At 51.3% G+C, this 24834-nt stretch overlaps 1 protein-coding gene across 1 annotated transcript; it reads left to right on the forward strand.

Annotated features, from left to right (window-relative positions):
* Nucleotides 1–2532: 2532 nt before the first annotated feature.
* Nucleotides 2533–16880, forward strand: KLK11 (kallikrein related peptidase 11). The gene is made up of 6 exons (XM_038767261.1): nt 2533–2562; nt 5454–5534; nt 10653–10809; nt 13007–13272; nt 15998–16134; nt 16534–16880. Exons 2-6 carry the CDS (start codon nt 5489–5491, stop codon nt 16684–16686), a joined length of 759 nt encoding a protein of 252 aa, XP_038623189.1. The 5' UTR covers nt 2533–2562; nt 5454–5488; the 3' UTR covers nt 16687–16880.
* Nucleotides 16881–24834: the final 7954 nt, after the last annotated feature.

Below are 24834 nucleotides of genomic sequence, written 5' to 3' on the forward strand. Positions count from 1 at the left end.
GGGGGCAGGCTGGAGAGGGGTCGGTGGTGGGAAGGGGGGCTGCATCCTTTAGGGGCAGGCTGGAGAGGGGTCGAGGATGGGGGTCCAATATGACTACGGCCAAGGGGGAGGGGAGAGCCGAGGCTGCAGACCCTGGAGGCCCAGGGCGGCCTGTGAGGGCTACCTTGGCCTTCCCACCCGGCCGGGCCTGGCCACCCCCGGGTGGGTGGGCGAGGAGGGAGGCCGGGACCCTCAGAGAGGCTGGGGGGCTGCGGGGCAGGGCTGGGGGGCTTCGGGAAGCCTCGCCCACCCCTTGGATCCGAAACAAGACGAGCAAGGCGGGACCTCGCTTGGGCCCAAAGCCCAGCCCCAACAAACCGCGCCCTGAGACCCTCTTCCGGGGCTCGCCCCCTCATTCATTCATTCATTCATTCATTCATTCATTCATTCACATTTAGTGAGCGCTTAATCAATCAGTCAATCGTATTTATTGAGCGCTTACTATGTGCAGAGCACTGTGTGCAGGACACTGGACTAAACGCTTGGGAAGTTCAAATCATCAACAGACGGAGACAATCCCTACGCAACATCGGGCTCCCGGTCTAGAAGGGGGGCACAGAGAACAAAACAAAACAAGTAAATGTGTACAAATATAGACGAGATATATATAGATGTGTGCAAATATAGTCCCCCTCGTCCCCCTCTCCATCCCCTCATCTTACCCCCTTCTCTTCCCCACAGCACCTGTATATATGTATATATGTTTGTACATATTTATTACTCTATTTATTTATTTATTTATTTATTTATTTTACCTGTACATATCTATTCTATTTATTTTATTTTGTTAGTATGTTTGGTTTGGTTCTCCGTCTCCCCCTTCTAGACTGTGAGCCCGCTGTTGGGTAGGGACTGTCTCTATATGTTGCCAACTTGGACTTCCCAAGCACTTAGTCCAGTGCTCTGCACACAGTAAGCGCTCAATAAATACGATTGATTGATTGATTGAAAGTTGACAGGTGTCAATACCGTCAGAATAAATAGAATGATAGCTATATACCCACCGTTAATAATATAGAGTAATAAATATGTACAGATACAGTAAATATAGAATAATAAATGTGTACAAATATAGACGAGTGCTGTGGGGAAGGAGAAGGGGGTAGGGCAGAGGCAGGGAGAGGTCCCTCTGTCACAGACAGACACACACATAGAGCTCTGCACACAGTAAGCGCTCAATAAATATGATTGATTGATTGAAAGTTGACAGGTGTCAATACCGTCAGAATAAATAGAGTGATAGAGCTATATACCCACCGTTAATAATATAGAGTAATAAATATGTACAGATGATAAAATAAATATAGAATACTAAATGTGTAGAAATATAGACGAGTGCTGTGGGGAAGGAGAAGGGGGTAGGACAGAGGCAGGGAGAGGTCCCTCCGTCACAGACAGACACACACATAGAGCTCTGCACACAGTAAGTGCTCAATAAATATGATTGATTGATTGAAGGTGACAGGTGTCAATACCATCAGAATAAATAGAATGATAGAGCTATATACCCACCGTTAATAATATAGAGTAATAAATATGTACAGATGATAAAATATAGAATACTAAATGTGTAGAAATATAGACGAGTGCTGTGGGGAAGGAGAAGGGGGTAGGGCAGAGGCAGGGAGAGGTCCCGCTGTCACAGATAGACACACACATAGAGCTCTGCACACGGTAAGTGTTCAATAAATACGATTGATTGATTGATTGATTGAAAGTTGACAGGTGTCAATACCGTCAGAATAAATAGAATGATAGCTATGTACCCACCGTTAATAATATAGAGTAATAAATATGTACAGATACAATAAATATAGAATAATAGATGTGTAGAAATATAGACGAGTGCTGTGGGGAAGGAGAAGGGGGTAGGGCAGAGGCAGGGAGCGGTCCCTCTGTCACAGACAGACACACACATAGAGCTCTGCACACAGTAAGCGCTCAATAAATGCGATTGATTGATTGATTGATTGATTGAAAGTTGACAGGTGTCAATACCGTCAGAATAAATAGAATGATAGCTATGTACCCACCGTTAATAATATAGAGTAATAAATATGTACAGATACAATAAATGTAGAATAATAGATGTGTAGAAATATAGACGAGTGTCGTGGGGAAGGAGAAGGGGGTAGGGTAGAGGCAGGGAGAGGTCCCTCTGTCACAGACAGACACACACATAGAGCTCCGCGGCCCTGGGGCGGGGTGGGCAAGGCTTGGGCGCCCCGGTGGGCGAGGGGGCGGGGGGGAGGAGCCGGCCATCCAGGTGGCTCGCCCGGTGGCCCAATCACTACCCGAACCCTCCCGGGTAGGGGGGCGGAGGAGGCGGGGACCCGGGCCGAGATAAGGCCCCGGGCAGGAGTCACATGAGCTGGGCGAGGCGTCCCCCCCCCCCGCCCCATCTCCTGCCCCCTTTTCCCCTGGCACGGCCGAGCCGGGTTAATCCGAGGGAGCCAGCCAGCCAGCCAGCTTGCCGGACCCCAGACGACGACAGACGACCCTGCCAGGCCCGACACGGGCCGGGTGAGCCGGGCGGGACCGGGGACACGAAGGGTCGGGAGGCCAAGGGCCTGCAGAGGCCGGCCCTGCCGCCCTCCCCTCCCTCGGGGCTGCCCCCATCTCCCCGTGGGTCCCTGGGTCTCCCCGGGCCTCTCCTCCCCCCTGTCACGCCCCTGCTTTCTGTCCCCGGGTCGCTCAATCAATAATCACAGTCAGCTGTGGGACCTTGGGCAAGTTGCATCACTTCTCTGGGCCTCAGTGCCCGCATCTGGAAAATGGGGATGAAAAGGGAGAGTCCGGCCCTGCCGCCCTCCCCTCCCTAGGGGCTGCTCCCATCTCCCCGTGGGTCCCTGGGTCTCCCCGGGCCTCTCCTCCCCCCTGTCACTCCCCTGCTCTCTGTCCCCGGGTCGCTCAATCAGTAATCACAATGATAATCATAGTCTGCTGTGGGACCTTGGGCAAGTCGCATCACTTCTCTGGGCCTCCGTGCCCGTATCTGGAAAATGGGGATGAAAAGGGTGAGCCCCGGAGGCCAAGGGTCAGCAGAGTCCGGCCCTGCCGCCCTCCCCTCCCTAGGGCCTGCCCCCATCTCCCCGTGGGTCCCTGGGTCTCCCCAGGCCTCTCCTCCATCTGTCACGCCCCTGCTCCCTGTCCCCGGGTCTCTCAATCGATAATCACAATGATAATCATAGTCTGCTGTGGGACCTTGGGCAAGTCACATCACTTCTCTGGGCCTCAGTTCCCGCATCTGGGAAATGGGGATGGAAAGAGTGAGCCCCGCCTGGGACAACCTGACTAGCCTGTTTCTGCCCCAGCACTTAGAACATTGCTTGGCACATAGTAAGCGCTTAACAGATACCATTATCGTTATTATTATTAAGCGCTTACTATGTGTGAAGCACTGTTCTAATCAATCAATCAATAGTATTGATTCAGCGCTTAGAACAGTGCTTGCCACCTAGGAAGCTCTTAGCAAATACCATCATTATTATTATTATTATCGAGCACTTACTATGTGCAGAGTACTGTACTAAGCGCTTGGGAGAGGACAACAGAATTAGTTTGTTTCTTGATGGCATTTATTAAGCACTTACTACGTGCAAAGCATTGTTCTAAGCGCTGGGGAGATTACAAGGTGATCAGGTTGTCCCACGGGGGGCTCATAGTCTTCACCCCCATTTTACAGATGAGGGAACTGAGGCACAGAGAAGTTAAGTGACTTACCCAAAGTCACACAGCTGACAATTGGCAGATGGGGATTTGAACCCATGACCCAGTCTGACACCAAAGCCCGGGCTCTTTTCCACTGAGCCACGCTGCTTCTCTGGTAATTGATGCGTTCTCTGCCCGTAGTCTCTTCTCGGATCCCTGTCCCTGTGTCTCCCCAGGTCTCTGCTCGCACCCGTCTATCCCAGTCTCGCCTCGGGTCTCTGTCTGAAGTCTTTCCTCGTATCTCTTCCATTGCCTCCTTGCATCTCTGTTTCATTCTGTGTCTCTCCCAGTCTCTGTCCTTGGGTCTCTTGCAGTTTCTCCTCGGGTCCCTGCCCCTGGGTCGCCCCAGGTTTCTTCTCGCACCTGTCTCTCCCACTCTCTCCTCGGGTCTCTGTCCCTGAATCTCGCCCACTATCTCCTCATATCTCTTCCAGGGTCTCCTTGCAACTATATCTCTTTGATAATGATGGTATTTGTTAAATGCTTACTATGCGCAAAGCACTGTTCTAAGTGCTGGGGGGATACAAGGTAATCAGGTTGTCCTACGTGGGGCTCACAGTCTTAAACCCCATTTTATAGATGGGGTAACTGAGGCACAGAGAAGTTAAGTGGTTTGCCCAAAGTCACACAGCTGACAAGTGGCGGAGTTGGGATTAGAACCCATGACCTCTGACTCCCAAACCCAGGCTCTTTCCACCGAGCCACGCTGTCTCTCCTTGCATCCCCCCAGTCTCTCCTCATGTCTCTTCCAGTCTCTTGGTGTTGCTACCCCCTCCCCTCGGTTTTTCGTTGTCTTTCTTTCTCTTTCTGTGCCTCTCCCACTCCCTCTCCGTCACTTTTTCCTTGTATCTCAGTCTCAGCCTCTCACGGTATCTCTCAGTCTCTCAGCAACTCTAGCAGATGTCTCTTATAACTCTCCCAGTGTCTCTGTGTCTCTCTCCCTGCTGGGAATCCCCCTCGACCCCCCATCCAGCTCCCCAACCAGGGAGGGGAGAATGAGGAGTCCGCCTATACACCTTCACACTGCTGCTCCCCGAGTCCTGAAGCCCCAAAGGGTTCGTTTGCCTTCAGGTCGGGCTTCAGGAGACCTACCTGGGGTGTTGGCTTTATCACCTCCTCTGACCTCAGACCCCAGCCCCGTCCCCTCCCCTGGCCTCCCATCACCCTGGTTGGGGCCAGAGCTGCTCAATCCATCAATCAATTGTATTTATTGAGCTCTCACTGTGTGCAGAGCACTGTTCTAGGCCCTTGGGAGAGTACAATATCACACAGTTGGTAGACATGTCCCCTGCCCACGAGGAGTTTAGTCTAGAGGGGTAGACTAGAAATAACTGAGCACCAGGGATCACCCCCTCCCCTCACCGCCAAAACCCTTTCACCCCTTGCCTTCCTGACAAGCCAACTCACCCCTCTGCAAACACTGCACACACCCCAACAAACTTGCACAGGCGCGGGACCAGCCCAAGGAGAACCGGGCAGAAAAGTTGGGTTTCCCGTCCCCTAGTCCCCCCGCTTCCCTTCCACCGCCCCCACCACTCTCCGAATCTGTGGCAGGAAAGCAGGACAAACAAAAGGAGCATCTGAGCGTGCCAGGAGACCCCTGCCCTCCTCTCAGGACCCAGGCGTCCAGGGAACTGGAGTTTGACCGTTTCGGAGGCAGTGTAGGCCGGCGGCAGTGTGTGGTAACTGTGCCCACCTGACAGGTCCCCGCCCGCCGCCTGACCCCCCGGCTTCTGCCATGCTGCTCCTGCCGCTCCTTGGCCTCGTCCTCACCTTGATGGCAGGTAAGAGGAGCGCGTGGCCCCCGGGATTAGGGGAGGGGACGAGCTACCCTCAGAAAGCCTGCAGCCCCCCCCTCCACCTGGCCACGTCCCCTGCCTGGCTCCGAGGCCCTGTCAATCAATCGTATTTATTGAGCGCTTACTGTGTGCAGAGCACTGTACTAAGCACCTGGGAAGTACAAGTTGGTAACATATAGAGAGAGTCCCTACCCAACAGTGGGCTCACAGTCTAGTCTGTCCTGCATCCCATCTGCCCACTTAGCCCACCCGAGCCCCCCTCTCGGTAATAATAATAATGATGGTATTTGTTAAGTGCTTATTATGTGCCAAGCACTGTCCTAAGCACTGGCATAGATACAAGGTCATCAGGTTGGGGGCTTACAGTCCTCACCCCCATTTTACAGATGAGGTAACTGAGGCACAGAGATGTTAAGTGACTCGCCCAAGGTCACAGAGCTGACAAGTGGCGGAGGCGGGATTAGAACCCACGACCTCTGACTCCCAAGCCCGGGCTCTTTCCACTAAGCCACTCTGTGCTCGCTCTGTCCTCGGGCCGGCGATCTCTGGGCCTGCATTGGACCCCGCTGACCCTCAAGGGCAGAGTTTGGGGAGGGGGGCTGGTGGCCCTGGAGGAGAGGGAGGAGACACCCCAATTGAGAAGCAGCGTGGCTCAGTGGAAAGAGCCCGGGCTTTGCAGTCAGGGGTCATGGGTTCGAATCCCGGCTCTGCCAATTGTCAGCTGTGTGACTTTGGGCAAGTCACTTCACTTCTCTGGGCCTCAGTTCCCTCATCTGTAAAATGGGGATTAAGACTGTGAGCCCCCCGTGGGACAACCTGATCTCCTTGTAATCTCCCCAGCGCTTAGTACAGTGCTTTGCACATAGTAAGCGCTTAATAAATGCCATTATTATTATTATTATCAGCCTGGAGGGGCTCCAGGTTTGTGCACCCTTCCTCCACTAGAGGGCCCCCTCCGCCCCTGCCCCGTCCCACCCGGGCCTGCAGGGCCAGACCCGGCCGCTCCCGAGATTGGCCACCAGGGGGCGGTAGTAGGCTGGGGAAAGCTTCACTTCCGGCCGGCCCCGGGGGTTGCCGGGACTTGTAGTTCCAGCTGATCGCCTGTGCCTGTCTTGTTTCCCCGCCCCGGCCTCCATCAGTTGTATTCATTAGGGCCTTACGGTGTGCAGAGCGCTGTACTAATAACAATAATTACTATTGTGGTGTTCGTTAAGCTTTTACTGTTGTGCCAAGCAGTGTTCTAAGCGCTGGGGTAGATAATAATAATAATGGTAATAATAATAATAATGGCATTTATTAAGCGCTTACTATGTGCACAGCACTGTTCTAAGCGCTGGGGAGGTTCCAAGATGATCGGGTTGCCCCACAGGGGGCTCACTGTCTTAATCCCCATTTTACAGATGAGGTAACTGAGGCACAGAGAAGTAAAGTGACTTGCCCAAAGTCACACAGCTGACAAGTGGGCTTTAATCGCTTACTATAATAATAATAATAATGGCATTTATTAAGCGCTTACTATGTGCCAAGCACTTTTCTAAGCACTGGGGTGGATAGAAAGTCAGCAGGTTGTCCCACGTGGGGGGCTCACAGGCTTCACCCTCATTTTACAGATGAGGTAACTGAGGCCCAGAAGAGTGAAGTGATTGCCCAAAGTCACACAGCTGACAAGTGGCAGAGTCGGGATTAGAACCTACAACCTCTAACTCCCAAGCCCGGGCTCTTTCCACTAAGCCACGCTTCTTCTTTAAGCCATACTCCTTCTCTAAAATACAAGGTAATCAGGTTGGACACAGTCCCTGCCCAGCGTGGGACTCATAATCTTAGTAGGAGGGAAAACAGGGATTTAATCCCCATTTTACGGTTCAGGAGAGATACTAGGATTTACATCCTTTACTCACTTTCAGCCCGTAATACTTGAGTACATATATGTAATTTAACTTATGGAAATGTCTGTCTCCCCTTTGAGACTGCAAGCCTGTTTTTGGCAGGAAACGTGTCTACCAACTCTGTTGCATTGTAGTCTCCCAAGAGTTTAACATAGGGCTGCACACCTCAATAAATACGACTGATTGATTGAGACACACATGTAAAAAAGTTTACAGTTAGGGAAAAAGAGAATGTTTAAGGGGTAGAGAAGCAGCGAGCCTAGTGGATAGAGCACAGGCTTGGGAGTCAGAAGGACCTGAGTTCTCATCCTGGCTCCGTCACTTGCCTGCTGTGTGACCTTGGGCAAGTCACTTCGCTTCTCTGGTCCTCAGTTACCTCATATGTAAAATGGGGGATTGAGACCGTGATCCTCACGTGGGACAGGGACTGTGTCCAACTCGATTATCTTGTAGCCACCCCAGCGCTTAGTGTAGTGAAGCAGCGTGGCTCAATGGAAAGAGCCCGGGCTTTGGAGTCAGAGGTTGTGGGTTCAAATCCCAGCTCTGCCACTTGTCAGCTGTGTGACCTTGGGCAAGTCACTTAACTTCTCTGTGCCTCAGTTCCCTCATCTGTAAAATGGGGATTAAGACTGTGAGCCCCCCGAGGGAACAACCTGATCACCTTGTATCCCCCCAGTGCTTAGAATAGTGCTTCGCACATAGTAAGCGCTTAACAAATGCCATCATTATTATTATAGTGCCTGGCACATAGTAAGCGCTCAACAAATACCACAATTATTATTACAGATTAAAGTGCATAGGCACCGAACCCACTCAAACCTAGCTTGAGTCCATCCAGGACTGGATTACCCTGGCACCTCCCAGTTCGGAGGTTTCAATACCTATGACACCCATGGGCCAGGGACAAATTTTCTATGAAAATTCTGGGGTGTTGTTGGGTGTGCTAGTCTTTGATGGGGTGATGTACTGGGGATAAGGAGATATAGGTCACACTGAAATTCTCAGCCAGTCAGACACTGACCAGACTGGGGATCCATCCTCCTCCCCCGCTTCTCCATCTGGGGGACCTCCGCAAAATAGACCGTAAACTCAGTGTGGGCAAGGAATGTATCTGTTTACTGTTGTACTCTCTCAAGCGCTTGGTACAGTGCTCTGCACACAGTAAGTGCTCAATAAATGCCATTGAATGAAAATAGAAATAACGGCAATGAGGGTATTTATTAAGCCCTTATTATGTGCCAAGGACTGTACTAAGGGCTGGGGGTAGAAACAAGATAATTAGATCAAAAACAGTAGAAATTGCTCCATGAGTCAAACAGGGATCTCTCCATGGGCCACCAATTTGTGATTTTCCCGCTCCCTTGTCACCCCACATATTTGCCCCAGGAGAGAATCAGAGGCCGCAGCTGTGCCGCCCTCGGTTGGAGGAACCAGACCCCTGGGCCCTGGTCTCCCCTCTGCCCAGAAAATGGCCCAGAGTGTTCATTCAATCTTACAATGTGCAGAGCACTGTACTAAACGCTTGGGAGAGTACAATACGACAATAAACACACACACAGAAGTGTAAACTGCCCACTGCCCACATTAATATAAATAAATAAACTGCAGATATGGACCTAAGTACTGGGGGGCTGGGTGGGTGGGGATGAATAAAGAGCATGCGTAATAGGGTCAACGTGCAGTACAGAAAAATGGGCCTTCTGGCATCCATGAGAAGCAGCGTGGCTCAGTGGAAAGAGCACAGGCTTTGGAGTCAGAGGTCATAGGTTCAAATCCCGGCTCTGCCAACTGTCAGCTGTGTGACTTTGGGCAAGTCACTTAACTTCTCTGTGCCTCAGTTCCCTCATCTGTAAAATGGGGATTAAAACTGTGAGCCCCCCCCGTTGGACAACTTGATTACCTTGTAACCTCCCCAGTGCTTAGAACAGTGCTTTGCACATAGTAAGCGCTTAACAAATACCATTATTATTATTATTACAGTGTGCATAGCATTGTACTAAATGCTTGGGAGAGGACAAGAGAATAGGGGAACGATAAATCCGAAATAAGGATCTGGATTTCAGGGTCCTCCAGACTTAAGCACTGAAAGCAGAGAGGCGGTGCCGTGAGAAGGAGCGCTGAGGGAGTCCCGGGCTGGGATGGGCTGGATCTGGCTCTGATTTATACGATTTTATTAAATTAAATATGATTGATGATGATTTAGATCTAAATTTCCATGGGAAGTGGGGAAGGAGGGCGAAGAATAGCTCAGCAGCTTTCACAGTGGCAGGGAGATGGCAGCAGGGGCCTATGGGAAAAGAGAGGTTCATTCATTCATATTTATTGAGTGCTTACTGTTTGCAGAGCAATGAGGAGCGAGTAGCATCGCTATAAATAGAATTTAAATATAAGTAAATAGAATTGTAGATACATACACATCATTAATAGAGACAGTCCCTGCCCACGATGAACTCACAGTCTAGGAGGGGGGAGACAGACATAAAAACAAGTAAATAGGAATCAGTGGCATCATTATAAATAAATAGAATTATAGATATATACACATCATTAATAAAAATAAATAGAATTACAATTATAAATATGTACATACATACGCAAGTGCTGTGGGGCGGGAAGGGGAGTAGAGCAAAGGGAGCGAGTTGGGGCCATGTGGAGGGGAGGGGGAGCAGAAGAAAAGTGGGGGGGAGTGGTATTTGTTAAGGGCTTACTATGTGCCAAGCGCTGTTCTAAGCGCTGGGGTAGATACAAGGTAATCAGGTTTTCCCAGGTGGGGTTCACAGTCTTCATCCCCATTTTACAGAAGAGGTAACTGCGGCACAGAGAAGTGAAGTGACTTACCCAAGGTCACACAGCAGACAAGGGACAGAACCAGGATTAGAACCCAGGTCCTCTGACCCCCAAGCCCGGGCTCTTTCTACTAAGCCACGCTGCTTCTCAAGTGAAGTGACTTGCCCAGAGTCACACAGCAGACAAGTGGCGGAGTTGGGATTAGAACCCACGACCTCTGACCCCCAAGCCCGGGCTCTTTCCACTAGGCCACGCTGCTTCTGCACTCCATCCTTCCCTCCCCCTCGCCCCCCACAACTCTCCATCCCTCCTGTCCCCATCAAGGTTTAGCTGGTCCAAGACCTGGGGCCATCAGGTCTTGATTCAGAGGGCCCTGGCCCTGTCCGGGCCGGACCCTGCTCACCTGACCCCTGCCTGTCTGTCCCCACAGGATGGATCCGGCCAGAGACGCGGGTGATTAAGGGCTACGAGTGCCCGCCTCACTCCCAGCCCTGGCAGGTGGCCTTGTTCTTCAAGTCCCGGCTGCACTGTGGAGCTTCGCTCATCCACCCGCTCTGGCTGGTCACCGCCGCTCACTGCCGCAAGCCGTGGGTCTCTGTGCGTCGGGGGGCGGGGACCGGGGGGCGCAGCCCGGGCTGGGCCGGGGGCTCGGGGGGCTCAGGAAGGCTCTTGGGATGCGGGCAGAGGGAGGAGAGGCTGCCAGGGAAAGACGGGGTTGGGAAGGACTTTACCCACCACCCCAACACACACAGGATGGACAGAACCCACTCACCCTCTTCCCGCTCTCCCATCTCTCACACACCTGGCACAGGTCCCCTCCCCCCACACCCATCAGAGCCCCCCACCCATCCTCACACAACTGACACAGGACCCCCCACCCCCGACCACACACATAAGAGACCCCCACCCATCCTCACATACCTGGCAGAGCTCCCCTCCTTCCCTCCCCACACCCATGAGAGATCCCCCACCCTTTTCACATACCTGGCAGAGCTCCCCCGACACATCCATCAGAGCCCCCCATCCATTTTCACACACTTGTCAGAGGTCCCCTCCCTTCCCCCCCACACCCATCAGGGACCCCCACCCATCCTCACACCCCTGGCAGTGCTCCCCTCCCTCTCTGCCTCCCACACACACCCGGTGGAAAACTCCAGCTGCTCCCCAGGGTCTGACCTGCAGCTGGACGTAGGTGTCAGGCGAACATGGAGTCACCAGGTCTCTCCCTAAGGGAAAGGTTTTCGTTGGGCCTAATTCCAAGGTTTGGAATGGAACTGGGCCAGCCCCTGACTTCCCAGGACCCACCCTCCTGGGTCCCAGGCACCCCCCAGACAGGCCCAGATCAAATTCCAAAGACCCACAGGGACCCAGGGAGGCCAGATCAAACTAACCCCCTTGCCCCCACAGAACCATGACCCAGTACATCCTGGGGTCTGCCCCGAGGTCCCAGACTCCTCAAGGGCACCACTGACCCAAAGTCAAGAGAAGCCATCTGGCCCAAACCTGCAGACTGAACCTGCCACCCTCTGATGCCCTCTGACCTTCTTGGGGTCTCCCTTCTCTGGAAGCCCTGACACCTGTGAGCTTTCTCCCCTCCTTCTCCCCTTCTCAGACCCTCACCCAGGCCCACCGCATTCATCCAGTTTTCTCTCCATTCAGGGACCCCAGAGGTCCTGCCTTCCAACCCTTAGGTCTCTCTCCCAGCCTCCACCCCACTTGCCAGCCCTCAGTTCCCACTTCAGGAGCCTCTTCCTCTTCCTCCTCCTCCTCTTTCTCCTCCTCTTCCTCCTCCAATCTTCATAGCAACTGGCAAGGTCCCTTCCTAGCCCACAGGGATTGGGTCTCTCCTGTACCTTGAGATCTAAAAATAATAATTGTAATTGTGGAATTTGTTAAGCGCTTACTATGCGCCAAACACTATACCAAGAGCTGGAGTAGGTACAGTATAACTGGGTTGGACTCAGTCCCTGTCCCGCATGGGGCTCAGAGTCTACAGGCATTGAATCCCCATTTTATAGATGAGGAAATTGAGGCCCAGAGAAGAAAAGTGACTTGCCCAAGGTCACAGAGCAGGCAAACTGGAATTAGAACCCAAGTCCTCCAACTCCCAGGCCCTTGCTCTTTCCACTTCCATTCTGTTTCCCATCTCCCATCCCTCGCCACCCCTTCCCACCCTATCTCTCCCTCCCCCAGTCAATCAGTTGTATTTACTGAGCGCTTACTGTGTGCAGAGCACTGTACTAAGCACTTAGGAGAGTACAGTACAACAATCAACAGACACGTTCCCTGCCCACAGCAAACTTACAGTCTAGAGGGGGAGACAGACATGAATAGAAATGCATAAAGTTTTATTTTACTTGTACATATTTACTATTGTATTTATTTTGTTAATGATGTGCAAAAGCGCTTAGTACAGTGCTCTGCACACAGTAAGCGCTCAATAAATACGATTGAATGAATGAATGAATGAATTTAGCTTTAATTCTATTTGTTCTGACGACTTGACATGTCTCTACATGTTTTGTTTTGTTGTCTGTCTCCCCCTTCTAGACTGTGAGTCCGTTGTTGGGTAGGGACCGTCTCTATATGTTGCCAACTTGTACTTCCCAAGTGCTTAGTACAGTGCTCTGCACACAGTAAGCGCTCAATAAATACGATTGAATGAATGAATGAATGAAGTGCTGTGAGGCTGGGAGGGGGGATGAAGAAAGGCCCAGGCCTGCAATCCCTATCCCCTCCCACCTCTGACCTTGCCCCCTCCCCTTCCCATCTCTCCCGCTCCAGACGCTACCAGGTCCGCCTGGGAGTCCATAACATCGAGCAGCATGAGGGGACAGAGCAGGTGCGCCTGGCCACCCGCTCCTTCCCCCATCCCGGCTTCAACAGCAGCTACCCCAACAAGGACCACCGCAATGACATCATGCTGGTGAAACTGGACAAGCCCGCCCATCTGACTGCCGCCGTCCAGCCCTTACCCCTACCCCAGGACTGCGTCACCGCCGGCACCTGCTGCCTCATCTCCGGCTGGGGAACCATCACCAGCCCGAAAAGTACAGAGCCGTCAATCAGTCGCACTTACTGAGTGCCTCCACAGCCCTGAACCGAGTGCTTGGGAGCTGCCCTCAAGGAGTTTATCCTCTGATAATCATAACGGTGGTGGTATTTGTCGAGCGCTTACTATGTGCCAAGCACTGTACTTGGCGTCGGGGTGGACACAAGGTAATTGGGTGGGATACAGTCCCCGTCCCACATGGGGCTCACACGTATAAATGCCCCATTTTACAGAAGAGGAAAGTGAGGCCTTGAGAAGTTGAGCGACTCAACTTCAAGATCACACAGCAGACAAGTGGCGGAGGTGGGATTAGAACCCAGATTCCCTGACTCCTAGACTCAAGCTCTTTCCACCAAGCCATGCTGCTTCCCTGTTGGAGCCACGGCACAGCCGGAGGAGAGGAAGAGGGTGTGGGAGAGGCCAGGTTGGATGGTGGTGGGCTGACGATCCATTATCCAGGATCCCAGGGGGCAGGGTGAGGGTGGGGCAGGGAAGGGAGAAGAAGAAGAAGGAAGAAGGGGAGAGTGGAGGCAGGCCAAGATTTGATCCCAACCTACCTCTAGTGATCCTAAGCTAGGGTTTGTTGGTTGGTGATCCTGGTTCCCAGACAGAGCTCGGAGCTGGGCCGAGGAGGGTGCCAAGTGGTTTGATTCCAGTGAGCACTTGGGAACACCAGAAACTGCCCTGGAGTGGGCCTGATGGAAAATCAGGCAATGGGCCTAATGGAAATCAGGCAGACAGGCAGTAGAAATGAGTCAGCTCATTCCATTCTGAATAGAATATTTGAAGCCAAAGGGTTATGGGGAAATAGCGTCTTAGTTCACAGCCTAATTGGGGCCTTGGGTCATGGTCAAGGGCATTACACCAAAGGTCAGGCTGAGGCCGGGTGGATCAGGGTAGAGATTGATGGGGTAGACGTGGGCATGGTCAGCAGCTGATCAGAGGGGTGTACAGGGGACAGGGCCATAAGGCTGGGCGGTGGACCATCCAGAGGCAGGACACTTGGGGGCTAGGGAGGCAGAAGGGCACGGGGCGTTGTCGGAAGGAGGGCCGGGGGTCACACTGGTGGTTCTTTTCAGGGTCGGGGGGGAAAGAATGAGACCCATAAGGGACCTGCCGCTGAGGCTGTTGGCTCTGGCAAACTGGGGAGGGGGTCTAGGTTATGTGGTGAAGGTGTGGTGTAATCTGGGGAGACGGTAGCAGTGGAAACCCAGCCTTCTACCCCTGACTGCGCAGCCAGAATTCCTGCCCCTCTATGTCCCTGTCCCTCATGGGGCTCACAATCCAAGTTTGGAGCACGGGCCTGGGCGTCAGAAGGTCATGTGTTCTCCATCACTTGTCTGCTGTGTGACCTTGGGAAAGTCACTCCACTTCTCTGGGTTTCAGTTACCTCATTTGTAAAATGGGAGTTGAGACTGTGAGCCCCACTTGGGACATGGATTGTGTCCAACTCAATTTGCTTGTATCCACCCCAGCGCTTAGTAGAGTGCTTGGCACATAGTAAGTGCTTAACAAATACTATTATTATTATTACTACTATTAATAATAATAATACATAGGATGGGAGTGGGTTTGGCGGGGCAGGTTGGGGGTTGGGGTCAGAGTAGAGGGAAGTGACAGGGCTAGAAAAGATTTAGGGGCAAAGGGAGGGTGGGGAAAAAGCTGGAATTTGGGTTTAGAAGAAGAGTTTGGAGGTGAGGTCGGGGTTAAGGTTTTGATTTTTTGGTTTTTTGATGGTATTTGTTAAGTACTTAACTATGTACCAGGCACTGTACTAAGTTCTGGGAGAGGTACAAGATAATCAGGTTAGACCCATTCCATTATCCCAAATGGGGTTCGGAGTCTTAATCCCATTTTACAGATGAGGTAACTGAGGTGCAGATAAGTGAAGTGACTTGCGCAAGGTCATGCAGCAAAGTGGCAGAACAGGGATTAGAACCCACGTCCTCTGACTCCCGGGCCTGGGCTCTTTCCCCAATTCATTCATTCATTCAATCATATTTATTGAGCGCTTACTGTGTGCAGAGCAGTGTCCTAAGTGCTTGGGAAAGTACAGTACAATGATAAGCAGTGACATTGCCTGCCCACAAAGCTCACTGTCTAGAGTCGGGGAGACAGACATTAATAGAAATAAATACGTTGTGGATATGGACTTAAGTGCTGTGGGGCTGGGAGGGGGAAAGAGCAAAGGGAGTAAGTCAGGGTGATGCAGAAGGGAGTGGGAGATGAGGAAAAGTGAGGCTTAATCAGGGAAGGCCTCTTGGAGGAGTTGAGCCTTAATAAGGCTTTGAAGGGGGAGAGAGTCATTGTCTGGTGGATTTGAGGAGGGAGGGCATTCCAGCTGTCCTGTTCTGCCTGACCTCTCCTGCTGAATTCTAGTGCCTTTCCTGACTGTCTGGCCCTGTCCCGCCCGTCTTTCTGGTCCTGGCCAGACCTGCCTGTCCTCCTCTCCCCTCCTGTCCTGTTCTGCCCAACCCTCTTGTCCTTGGCACTCCCTTCCCACCCCTCTGTCTCCCGGTCCCGGCCCCGGTCCCAGCTCAGCTCCTGTGAGTGACCCCATGGTCAGGATGGGGCGTGGTCCCAAGTTGATGCCCGATGAGAAGGGAAACTGAAGCCTGGAGAGTGGAGGATCTGGGTGGGGCCACCCCTCAGGGGAGGGACCCAGCCCCCCAGTTCCCAGCCCTTGTTGCGGGGTGGGGGCGGTCTTCTCTGTGCCACTACAGTTCACCTCCCCGCTACGCTGCGCTGTGCCAAAATCAGCATCATCCCCCAGAAGGAATGCGAGGCCTCCTACCCCGGCAACATCACCGACACCATGGTCTGTGCCAGTGTCCGGAACAAGGGCCGGGACTCCTGCCAGGTCAGTGACCAGCCCCCCAACTCATTCCCCCCTCCGGCTCTGCCCCCCTCAAACTCCTTCAAGATCTCTGACCTCACCGTTGACTCCTTATGTCCACGATAAGGGGAAATCCTGCCCATCTGTGACCTTCCCCTCCCCCAACTCTGCCCCTTCAGGCCCCTTCCAGATCTGTGACACCCCCCTCCCCGCCACCGCCCTCTTTGGCCCCGATCCCTCCTCATGTTCATGACAAGGAGAAATCCTGCCAGGGCCGTTTTTCATCCCCACCCCACCCCCCTTGACCTCTGACCCTCACCCCTTCAGTTCTGGACAACACCTCTGATTAAGAGATCGTGGGTCATGGGTGTGGGTCTCTGTGGCTCAGAGTGGGGTCTCCTTTCTTCCCCCCGCACCCACCAGGGAGACTCTGGGGGTCCCCTGGTCTGTAACGGGAGCCTACAGGGGATCATCTCATGGGGTCAGAACCCTTGTGCCACCATTTCCAAGCCGGGCGTCTACACACGAGTCTGCAAATATGTCGACTGGATCTGTCAGACCATGAAGAACAACTAGTTCCATTCTGGGGGTGCCCGGACCCTGACTGTGCCACCACACCCTCCCCAACCCCCACCCAAAACCTGGCCCGGACACCCCCGGGGACCCCTCGCCAGAGAGCTCTCCTCTGAATGAAGCCCAGGTTCTTCCCTACGTACACTCCGCTCCCCAGCCCGGCCCCCAGACTCATCTCCCAGGCTCCCCCCCACATCCCTGGGACCCTTAGATCTCAGCCCCCCCCACCCACCAAACCCCATCTATCGGGGGATCAGTTACATGGAAACACCCCAGGGAAAGTTCTCAATAAACCGGCAACGAGGAGAATCTGACTCTGGGTGAGTGTTTGGTCATCATCAATCGTATTTATTGTATTTATTGAGCGTTTACTGTGTGCAGAGCACTGTACTAAGCGCTTATCGCCTACATGGCTGTGTGTTATCTGTGAGGAATACCTTGTACCTATGCCAGTGGTTAACACAGTGCCTGACACATAGTTGGTGCTTAACAAATACCGCAATTATTGTTATTACTGTTTGTGTCTGAAGAGTAGATCTGTGTGTCTGTCTGTCTATTTGTGTAGTTATCTGTGAACAGCCATGTATCTGAATCTGTAATATTGATAAGGCATCACTCCATTTCATAATACCCTCTGATGGTTACCCATTTATCTCTGAATCAGACACTCCTAACCATCAGAGCTGAGCTTACAACTGTTACCTATCTTACAGCTTACCTGTCTCCCTGTAAGAATGTAAGATCCTTGTGGACAGGGAGCATACCACTCTTTTATTTTTCTTTCCCTAGACCTGGGGTCTAATCCCTTCTTTGCCACTTGCCTGCTGTGTGACCTCGGCCCAGTCATTTAGCATCTCTTTTCCCTGATCTGTAAAAGGGGAATTCAATAATAATAACAATAATTATGGTATTTGTTAAGTGCTTACTATATGCCAGGCACTGTTCTAAGCACTGGGGTAGAAACTAGATAATTGGGTTGGACGCAGTCCCTGTCCCACATAGGGCTCACAGTCTTAATCCCCATTTTCCAGTTGAGGTCACTGAGGCACAGAGAAGTGAAATAACTTGCCTAAGGTCACATAGCAGACAAGTGGCATAGCCTGGATTAGAACCCATGACCTTCTGACCTGTTCACCCTCCCCTTAGACTGTGAGCCCCATGTGGGACAGGGACCCTGTGTGATCTGATTTTCTTGTATCTATGCCAGGGCTTAGTACAGTGCTTGGCACGTACTAAGTGCTTAACCAATATAAATATTACCACTACACCTCCTACTATAATAATAATAAGAATAATGATTGTGGTGTTTGTAGCATTTACTATGTGCCAAGCACTGTGCTTAACTCTGGATAATAAGTTGGACACAGTCCCTGTCCCACATGGGGCTCACAGTAACCACTCGTTTTTATGGTATTTGTTATGTGCTTACTCTGTGCCACCCATTGTTCTAAGCGCTGGGGTAAAATCAAGGAAATCAGATTGGATACAGTCCCTGTTCCACTTGGGGACAGTCTTAATCCCTATTTTACAGATGAGGTAACTGAGGCACAGAGAGGTGACCCAAAGTCACACAGCAGACAAGTAGCTCTCTTGTTCCGCTACATTCCAACTTGCCCACTTTACTCCTCTCATGCTCCTCTTATTCATTCATTCAGTCAGTCAGTCATATTTATTGAGTGCTTACTGTGTGCAGAACACTGTACTAAGGGTTTGGAAAGTAAAAGTTGGCAACACATAGAGACGGTCCCTACCCAACAACAGGCTCACAGTCTAGAAGGGGAAGACAGACAACTAAACAAAATATGTGGACAGGTGTCAAGTCATCAGAACAAATGCAAATCATTAACAAAATAAATAGAATGGTAAATATGTACAAGTAAAATAGAGTAATAAATTTATACAAACATATATACAGGTACTGTGGGGAGGGGAAGGAGGTAGAGCCGGGGGGATGGGGAGGAGGAGAGGAAAAAGGGGGCTCAGTCTGGGAAGGCCTCTTTATCTACACCGAGTTTCCAACTCTCGATTCCAATCCATTTTGCACTCTCTTCTCCCTAACTGGAATTCTTTCCCCCCTTAAATCCACCAAACCACATCCTTTCCTAACCTTCTCCATGTGGAATTTCCCCAGTTAATCCCCCCTGCTTCCTGGTCACGTCAACGCATCACTCACCTTAACCCTCCTGGGTGTACCTCATGATTTATTTGTGTCATCTGTATCTATGCTCTCTCTCTTTCAACTATTGCATAATGGCAGTTTATATCCTCTTGACTACCCCCTTTAGATTATAAACTCCGTGAGGGTGGGGCCGTTGTCAGAGATGTTCCCAAGAGTTTAGGACAATAATAATAATAATGATGGCATTTGTTGAGCACTTACTATGTGCAGAGCACTGTTCTAAGTGCTGGGGAGGATACAAGGTGATCAGGTTGTCCCAAGTGGGGCTCACAGTCTTAATCCCCATTTTACAGATGAGGTAACTGAGGCCCAGAGAAGTTAAGTGACTTGCCCAAAGTCACACAGCTAACAATTGGGCAGAACAGGGATTTGAACCCATGACCTCTGACTCCAAAGCCTGGGTTCTTTCCACTAAGCCACACTGCTTTGCACCCTATAGACACTCAGTAAGTCTAGAGAAGCAGTGTGGCCTAGTGGCAAGAGAATGGGCTTGGGAGTCAGAGAACATGGGTTCTAATCCCAGCTCCGCCACTTGTCTCCTGGGTGACCTTGGACAAGTCACTTCACTTCTCTGTGCCTCAGTTACCTCATCTGTAAAATGAGGATTATGACTATGAGCCCCACATCGAACGACCTGATTACCTTGTATCTATCCCAGTGCTTTGAACGGTGCTTGGCACATACTAAGTGCTTAACAAATACCATAATAATTATTAAACCCTGTAGACACGCAGTAAATGCTTATGTTGTATATCTGTGGGTGGGAGCATCTATGAGTGTATGTGCGATGGTTGTCTGTATATGTGTACCTGTGTGGGTGAGTGAAACGGTGCATATCTGAGAGCCTGTTTGTGTGTGGTGTGTGTGGGGGAGAAGGAGATGAGCATATTAGTGTATCCGAGAGTCTACTTGTGTGTGTGGGTGAGTGTACTTGTGTGGGAATCCACACACATATCTACGTGGGTATCATCATCATCACCAATGGCATTTATTGAGCATTTACAGTGTGCAGAGCACTGTATTAAGTACTTAGGAGAATCCAACAGAGTTGAGTATTTTAATGAATGTATATTTGTGTGTATATGAGTGTATTTGTGGGGGCATCCAAAAGTATGTCTGGGTGAGTTTATCAGTTGTAATAGGGCTTATTAAGTGCTTACTATGTGTAGAGCACTGTACCAAGCCCTGGGAGAAAGTACCCACATGGGAATTAGACAAGGAACCTATAGAAAAATGATCTGGACATTATGAATTTATCCTCACTGCCATCATTCTCAACAGTATTTATAAAGGCAGTCCCTGCCTTCAAAGAGTTTATTATTACTCTTATTATTACTAACATGGATTAGGCAGTCACAATGTGCGAAGCTCTGTGGTGTTGAGCAGAAAATCTGTTAGGACCTATCACTGGCCCTCCAGGATCTGAGTCAGAGTGGGAATCTAGACATTTAAAACAAGAAGACCATGCCAACAAGTTACAACTTAACAATAAAGGAATCAGTCAATCCGTAATTGCATTTATTTTTATTTTTTTATGGTATTTGTTAGGTGCTTGCTATGTGCCAGGCACTGTATTAAGTGCCGCAGTAGAAACAAGTGGATCAGGTTGGACACAGTCCCTGTCCCACATAGAGCTTACAGTCTTAATCACCATTTTACAGATGAAGGAACCGATGCATAGAGAAGTGAAGTGACTTGCCCAAGGTCACTTAGCAGTAACAGAGGCAGGATTGAAACCTAGGTCCTTCTGGCTCCCAGGCCCGTGCTCTATCCACTAGACCACATTACTTCTTTTTTATTGAGCGCTTACTGTGTGAAGAGGACTGGACTAAGCCCTTGGGAGAGTACAGTAGAACAGAGTCGGCAGACATGTTCCTCCCCACAAGGAGCTTACAGCCTGGAATCAGCAATAAAAGTTTACCAGTGTAACAGGATTTTGAGGAAAGGGTGGTCTTCAGGAACCATCAACATGGCTCCAGGCCAACAGGCTTCGCTGTCTGATGCTGCTGCGATTTTCCTGGAAAAGTTGGAAGGGGGCATCTGGACCCCCCCGGGGTTGGGGGGTAGGCTCGTTCTGCCACTCCCTATGGCATGGGAGTGGAGAGAGCCTACTTTCTCATGTTTTTTTATGGTATGGTATGGTCCTTTTTTTAATGTTAAGTGCTTACTGTGTGCCAGACACTGTACTGAGCATAGTGATAGGTATGAGCTAACCAGGTTGGACACCCACGTAGGGTTCAAAGGCTAATCCCCATTTTCCAGATGAGGTGAATGAGGCACAGAGCAGTTAAACAACTTGCCCAAGGTCACAAAGCAGATGGGACGGAGTCGGGTTTAGAACTGAAGGTTCCTTTCATAGCCTCAGGAGGGACAGAACCTTGGTTAATTTCCACCCAGGTATTCTCTCCCAGCTCTTAGTTCAGTGCTTTGCCCACAGTAAGCGCTTAATACATATTATTATAATTATGCTCCCCTCCCCCTCTGCTGACCCCCAACCTCCCCATCCCCACCCCCAGCGGCTCCGGGGAGGAGACTCCCACTCCTCCTCCGCTGCCCGGACCAAGACGGTGGAAGAGACAAGCACAGTGAGGTGACGATCGGGGTCAGAACTCCAGTCCACACTTCAGTCCGCTGCCCGGATCATCTTTCTACAGAAACATTCAGCACATGTCATCCCCCACTCCTCAAGAAACTCCAGTGATTGCCCATCCACCTCCACATCAAACAAAAACTCCTCACCATTGGCTTTAAAGCAGTCCACCACCTTACCCCCTCCTACCTCACTTCACTTCTCTCCTTCTACAACCCAGCCCTCATGCTTTGCTCCTCTGGTGCTAATCTTTTCCCTGGGCCTCCCCCTCGCCTGTCTCATCGCGGACCCCTGGCCCACGTCCTGCCTCTGGCCTGGAACGCCCTCCTTCCTCAAATTCACTGGATGATGACTCTCCCCCCGCCTTTCAAAGCCTTACTGAAGGCCCATCTCCTCCAAGAGGCCTTCCCAGACTAAGCCCCCCTTTTCCTTATTTTCCACTCCCTTCTGCATTGCCCTGCCTCGCTCCCTTTGCTCTCCCCCCTGACTCAGCCCCAAAGCACTTATGTATATAGCTGTAATTTATTTATATTGATGTCTGTTCTTCTGTATTGATGCCTATCTTCCCCCCTCTAGACTCAAAGCTCGTTTTGGGCAGAGATTGTGACTCTTTGTTGCCGTATTGTACTTTCCCAAGGCTTAGTCCAGTTATCTGCACACAGTAAACGCTCAATAAATACGATTGTATGAATGAATGAAAGTGGGCAGAGAGAAACCGAGCCCAGGTGAAGACCAACAGACACCCCAAAGAATAAACACACACACAGATACAGTGTTACGGGAGGGCGGAGGCGGCCGAGAGTGGGATGACATCACAGGATTCACATACATACGCACACGCATGCACACACATTCACAGATAATAATAATAATAATAATAACGGCATTTATTAAGCGCTTACTATGTGCAAAGCAAAACACAAACACAGAAAAAGACCAGGAGTCTCTGAGTCTGGGGTCAAGATTTACCAGGAAAGGGCAGGGGGAGGAGGTCGGGGTGGGAACAGAGTTAGGGTTCATTCATTCAATCATTTATTGAGCACTTCATGTGTGCACAGAACTGTATTAAGCACTTGGGAGAGGACTATACAACAATAAACAGACACATTCCTTGCCCGCAACGAGCTTACAGTACAATATAACAGAGTTGGAAGGCGTTCCCTGCCCACAAGTAGCTTGCAGTCCGGAAAGGGAGACCGACATTGATATAAATACATTACGGATGTGTACATAAGTGCTGTGGAGCTGGTAAAACAATCCAAGTTCAAGGGTGGCGCAGAAGGAAGGAGTAAAGGAAATGAGAGCTTTGTCTGGAAAGACGTCTTGAAGGAGATGGGATTTTAATAAGGCTTTGAATAATAATAGTTATGGCATTTGTTAAGCGCTTAGTACATGCCAGGCACTGTACTAAGCACTGAGGTGGAGCCAAGCAAGTAGGGTTGGACACAGTCCCTGTCCTATGTGGGGCTCACAGTCTCCATCCCCATTTTATGGGTGAGGGAACTGAGGCACAGGGAAGAGAAGTCACTTGTCCAAGGTCATACAGCAGACAAGGGGCAGAGCGGGAATTAGAACCCATGACTTTCTGATTTCCAGGCCGGGGCTCTAGTCACTACATCATGCTGAAGGCTGGGAGAGTGATGATTTGGTGGATATGAAGGGGGAGGTTCACAAAAACCCCGACCCCTGCCTCTCTGGCAGCCCCTCAGCCCCTCCGCAGGACCTCTGTCCCTCCCCAGTTCCCCGTCCCCCCTCCCCAGCACCCCCATCCTCCCTGGAGCCCCTGCCATTCATTTGTTCAACTGTATTTATTGAGTGCTTACTGTGTGCAGAGCACTATACTAAGCGCTTGGGAAAGTACAATACAGCAATTAAGAAAGACAATCCCTGCCCACAACAAGCTCACAGTCTAGACAGGGGGGTAGACAGACATCAGTACAAGTAGGGGAGCAGAGTGGCTTAATGGCAAGACCCTGGGCTTGGGAGTCAAAGGACGTGGGTTCTAGTTCCGGCTCTGCCACTTGTCTGCTGTGTGACCTGGGACAAGTCACTTCACTTCTCTGTGCCCAAGTTCCCTCATCTGTAAAATGGGGATTGAGACTGTGAGCCCCAGGTGGGACAACCCGATTACCTTGTATCTACCCCAGAGCTTAGAACAGTGCTTGGCACCTAGTAAACACTTAATAAATATCATAATTATTATTATTGCAGTTAAACAGACCTCAGGACATCAGTACGAGTAAACAGGCATCAATATAAGGAAAATTGCTGATATTTCCCTCCCAGCTGATGCGACCCCCTCCCTCATTCATTCTTTCAATCGTATTTATTGAGTGCTTACTGTGTGCAGAGCACTGTACTAAGCACTTGGGAAGTACAAGTTGGCAACATAGAGAGACGGTCCCTACCCAACAACGGGCTCACAGTCTAGAAGGGGGGCCAGACAACAAAACAAAATATGTGGACAGGTGTCAAGTCGTCAGAACAAATAGAATTAAAGCTAAATGCACATCATTAACAAAATAAATAGAATAGTAAATATGTACAAGTAAAATAGAGTAATAAATCTGTACAAACATATACACAGGCACTGTGGGGAGGGGAAGGAGGTAGGGCAGGGGGGATGGGGAGGAGGAGAGGAAAAAGGGGGCTCAGTCTGGGAGGCCTCCTGGAGGAGGTGAGCTCTCAGTAGGGCTTTGAAGGGAGGAAGAGAGCTAGCTTGGCGGATGTGCGGAGGGAGGGCATTCCAGGCCAGGGGGATGATGTGGGCCTGGGGTCGACGGCGGGACAGCTGAGAACGAGGTACAGTGAGGAGGTTCTTGGTGGCAGAGGAGCGGAGGGTGCGGGCTGGGCTGGAGAAGGAAAGAAGGGAGGTGAGGTAGGAGGGGGTGAGGTGATGGCCCCCTCCCTGGGGCCAGAGCGTCCTGTCCTTCCAGGAGCCGGACCCAGAGGTCGGGAGCGGCAGGGAGAGGCCGGCGGCTGGGTGAGTCGTCACTGTCAACGCCGCCGCCACAGTCACCCAGGAAACCACATTAGAAGGGCGAGCCCCGGGCCCGCGTCCGGCCTGGCCCGGCTCTAATCCCGGGGCAGGACTGGCCACCCACCAGCCCACCCAGTGCTGCAGCTTATAAATGGCCGCAGAGGAGCAGCACAGCCCGACGTCTAGGCACCGTCCGGCAGTCGGGGACCACTTTGGAGGGAGCGGAGCAGTGACCCCCTAGCTCGCCAGTGCCCTCGAAGTGAGGTCGAGGGCTTTTCTGCCCCTGCTTTGCAGGACCCTGCAGAGGGCAGGCCTGGGGTCTAGGAGGGGGCAGGCCTGAGGTCAAGGGGCAGGACTGGAGTCGCGGCCAGGCCTAGGGTTGGGGGGCAGGCCTGGAGTTGG

Source organism: Tachyglossus aculeatus, chromosome 26, assembly GCF_015852505.1.
Source record: "Tachyglossus aculeatus isolate mTacAcu1 chromosome 26, mTacAcu1.pri, whole genome shotgun sequence".
NCBI classification, from domain to species: domain Eukaryota; kingdom Metazoa; phylum Chordata; class Mammalia; order Monotremata; family Tachyglossidae; genus Tachyglossus; species Tachyglossus aculeatus.

Coding starts and splice junctions, on each gene's coding strand:
- KLK11 (XM_038767261.1), top strand. CDS start 5,489: ATGCTGCTCCTGCCGCTCCTTGGCCTCGTCCTCACCTTGATGGCAG. Junction 5,535..10,652: donor CGTCCTCACCTTGATGGCAG/GTAAGAGGAGCG, acceptor CTGTCCCCACAG/GATGGATCCGGCCAGAGACG. Junction 16,135..16,533: donor AGGGCCGGGACTCCTGCCAG/GTCAGTGACCAG, acceptor CGCACCCACCAG/GGAGACTCTGGGGGTCCCCT.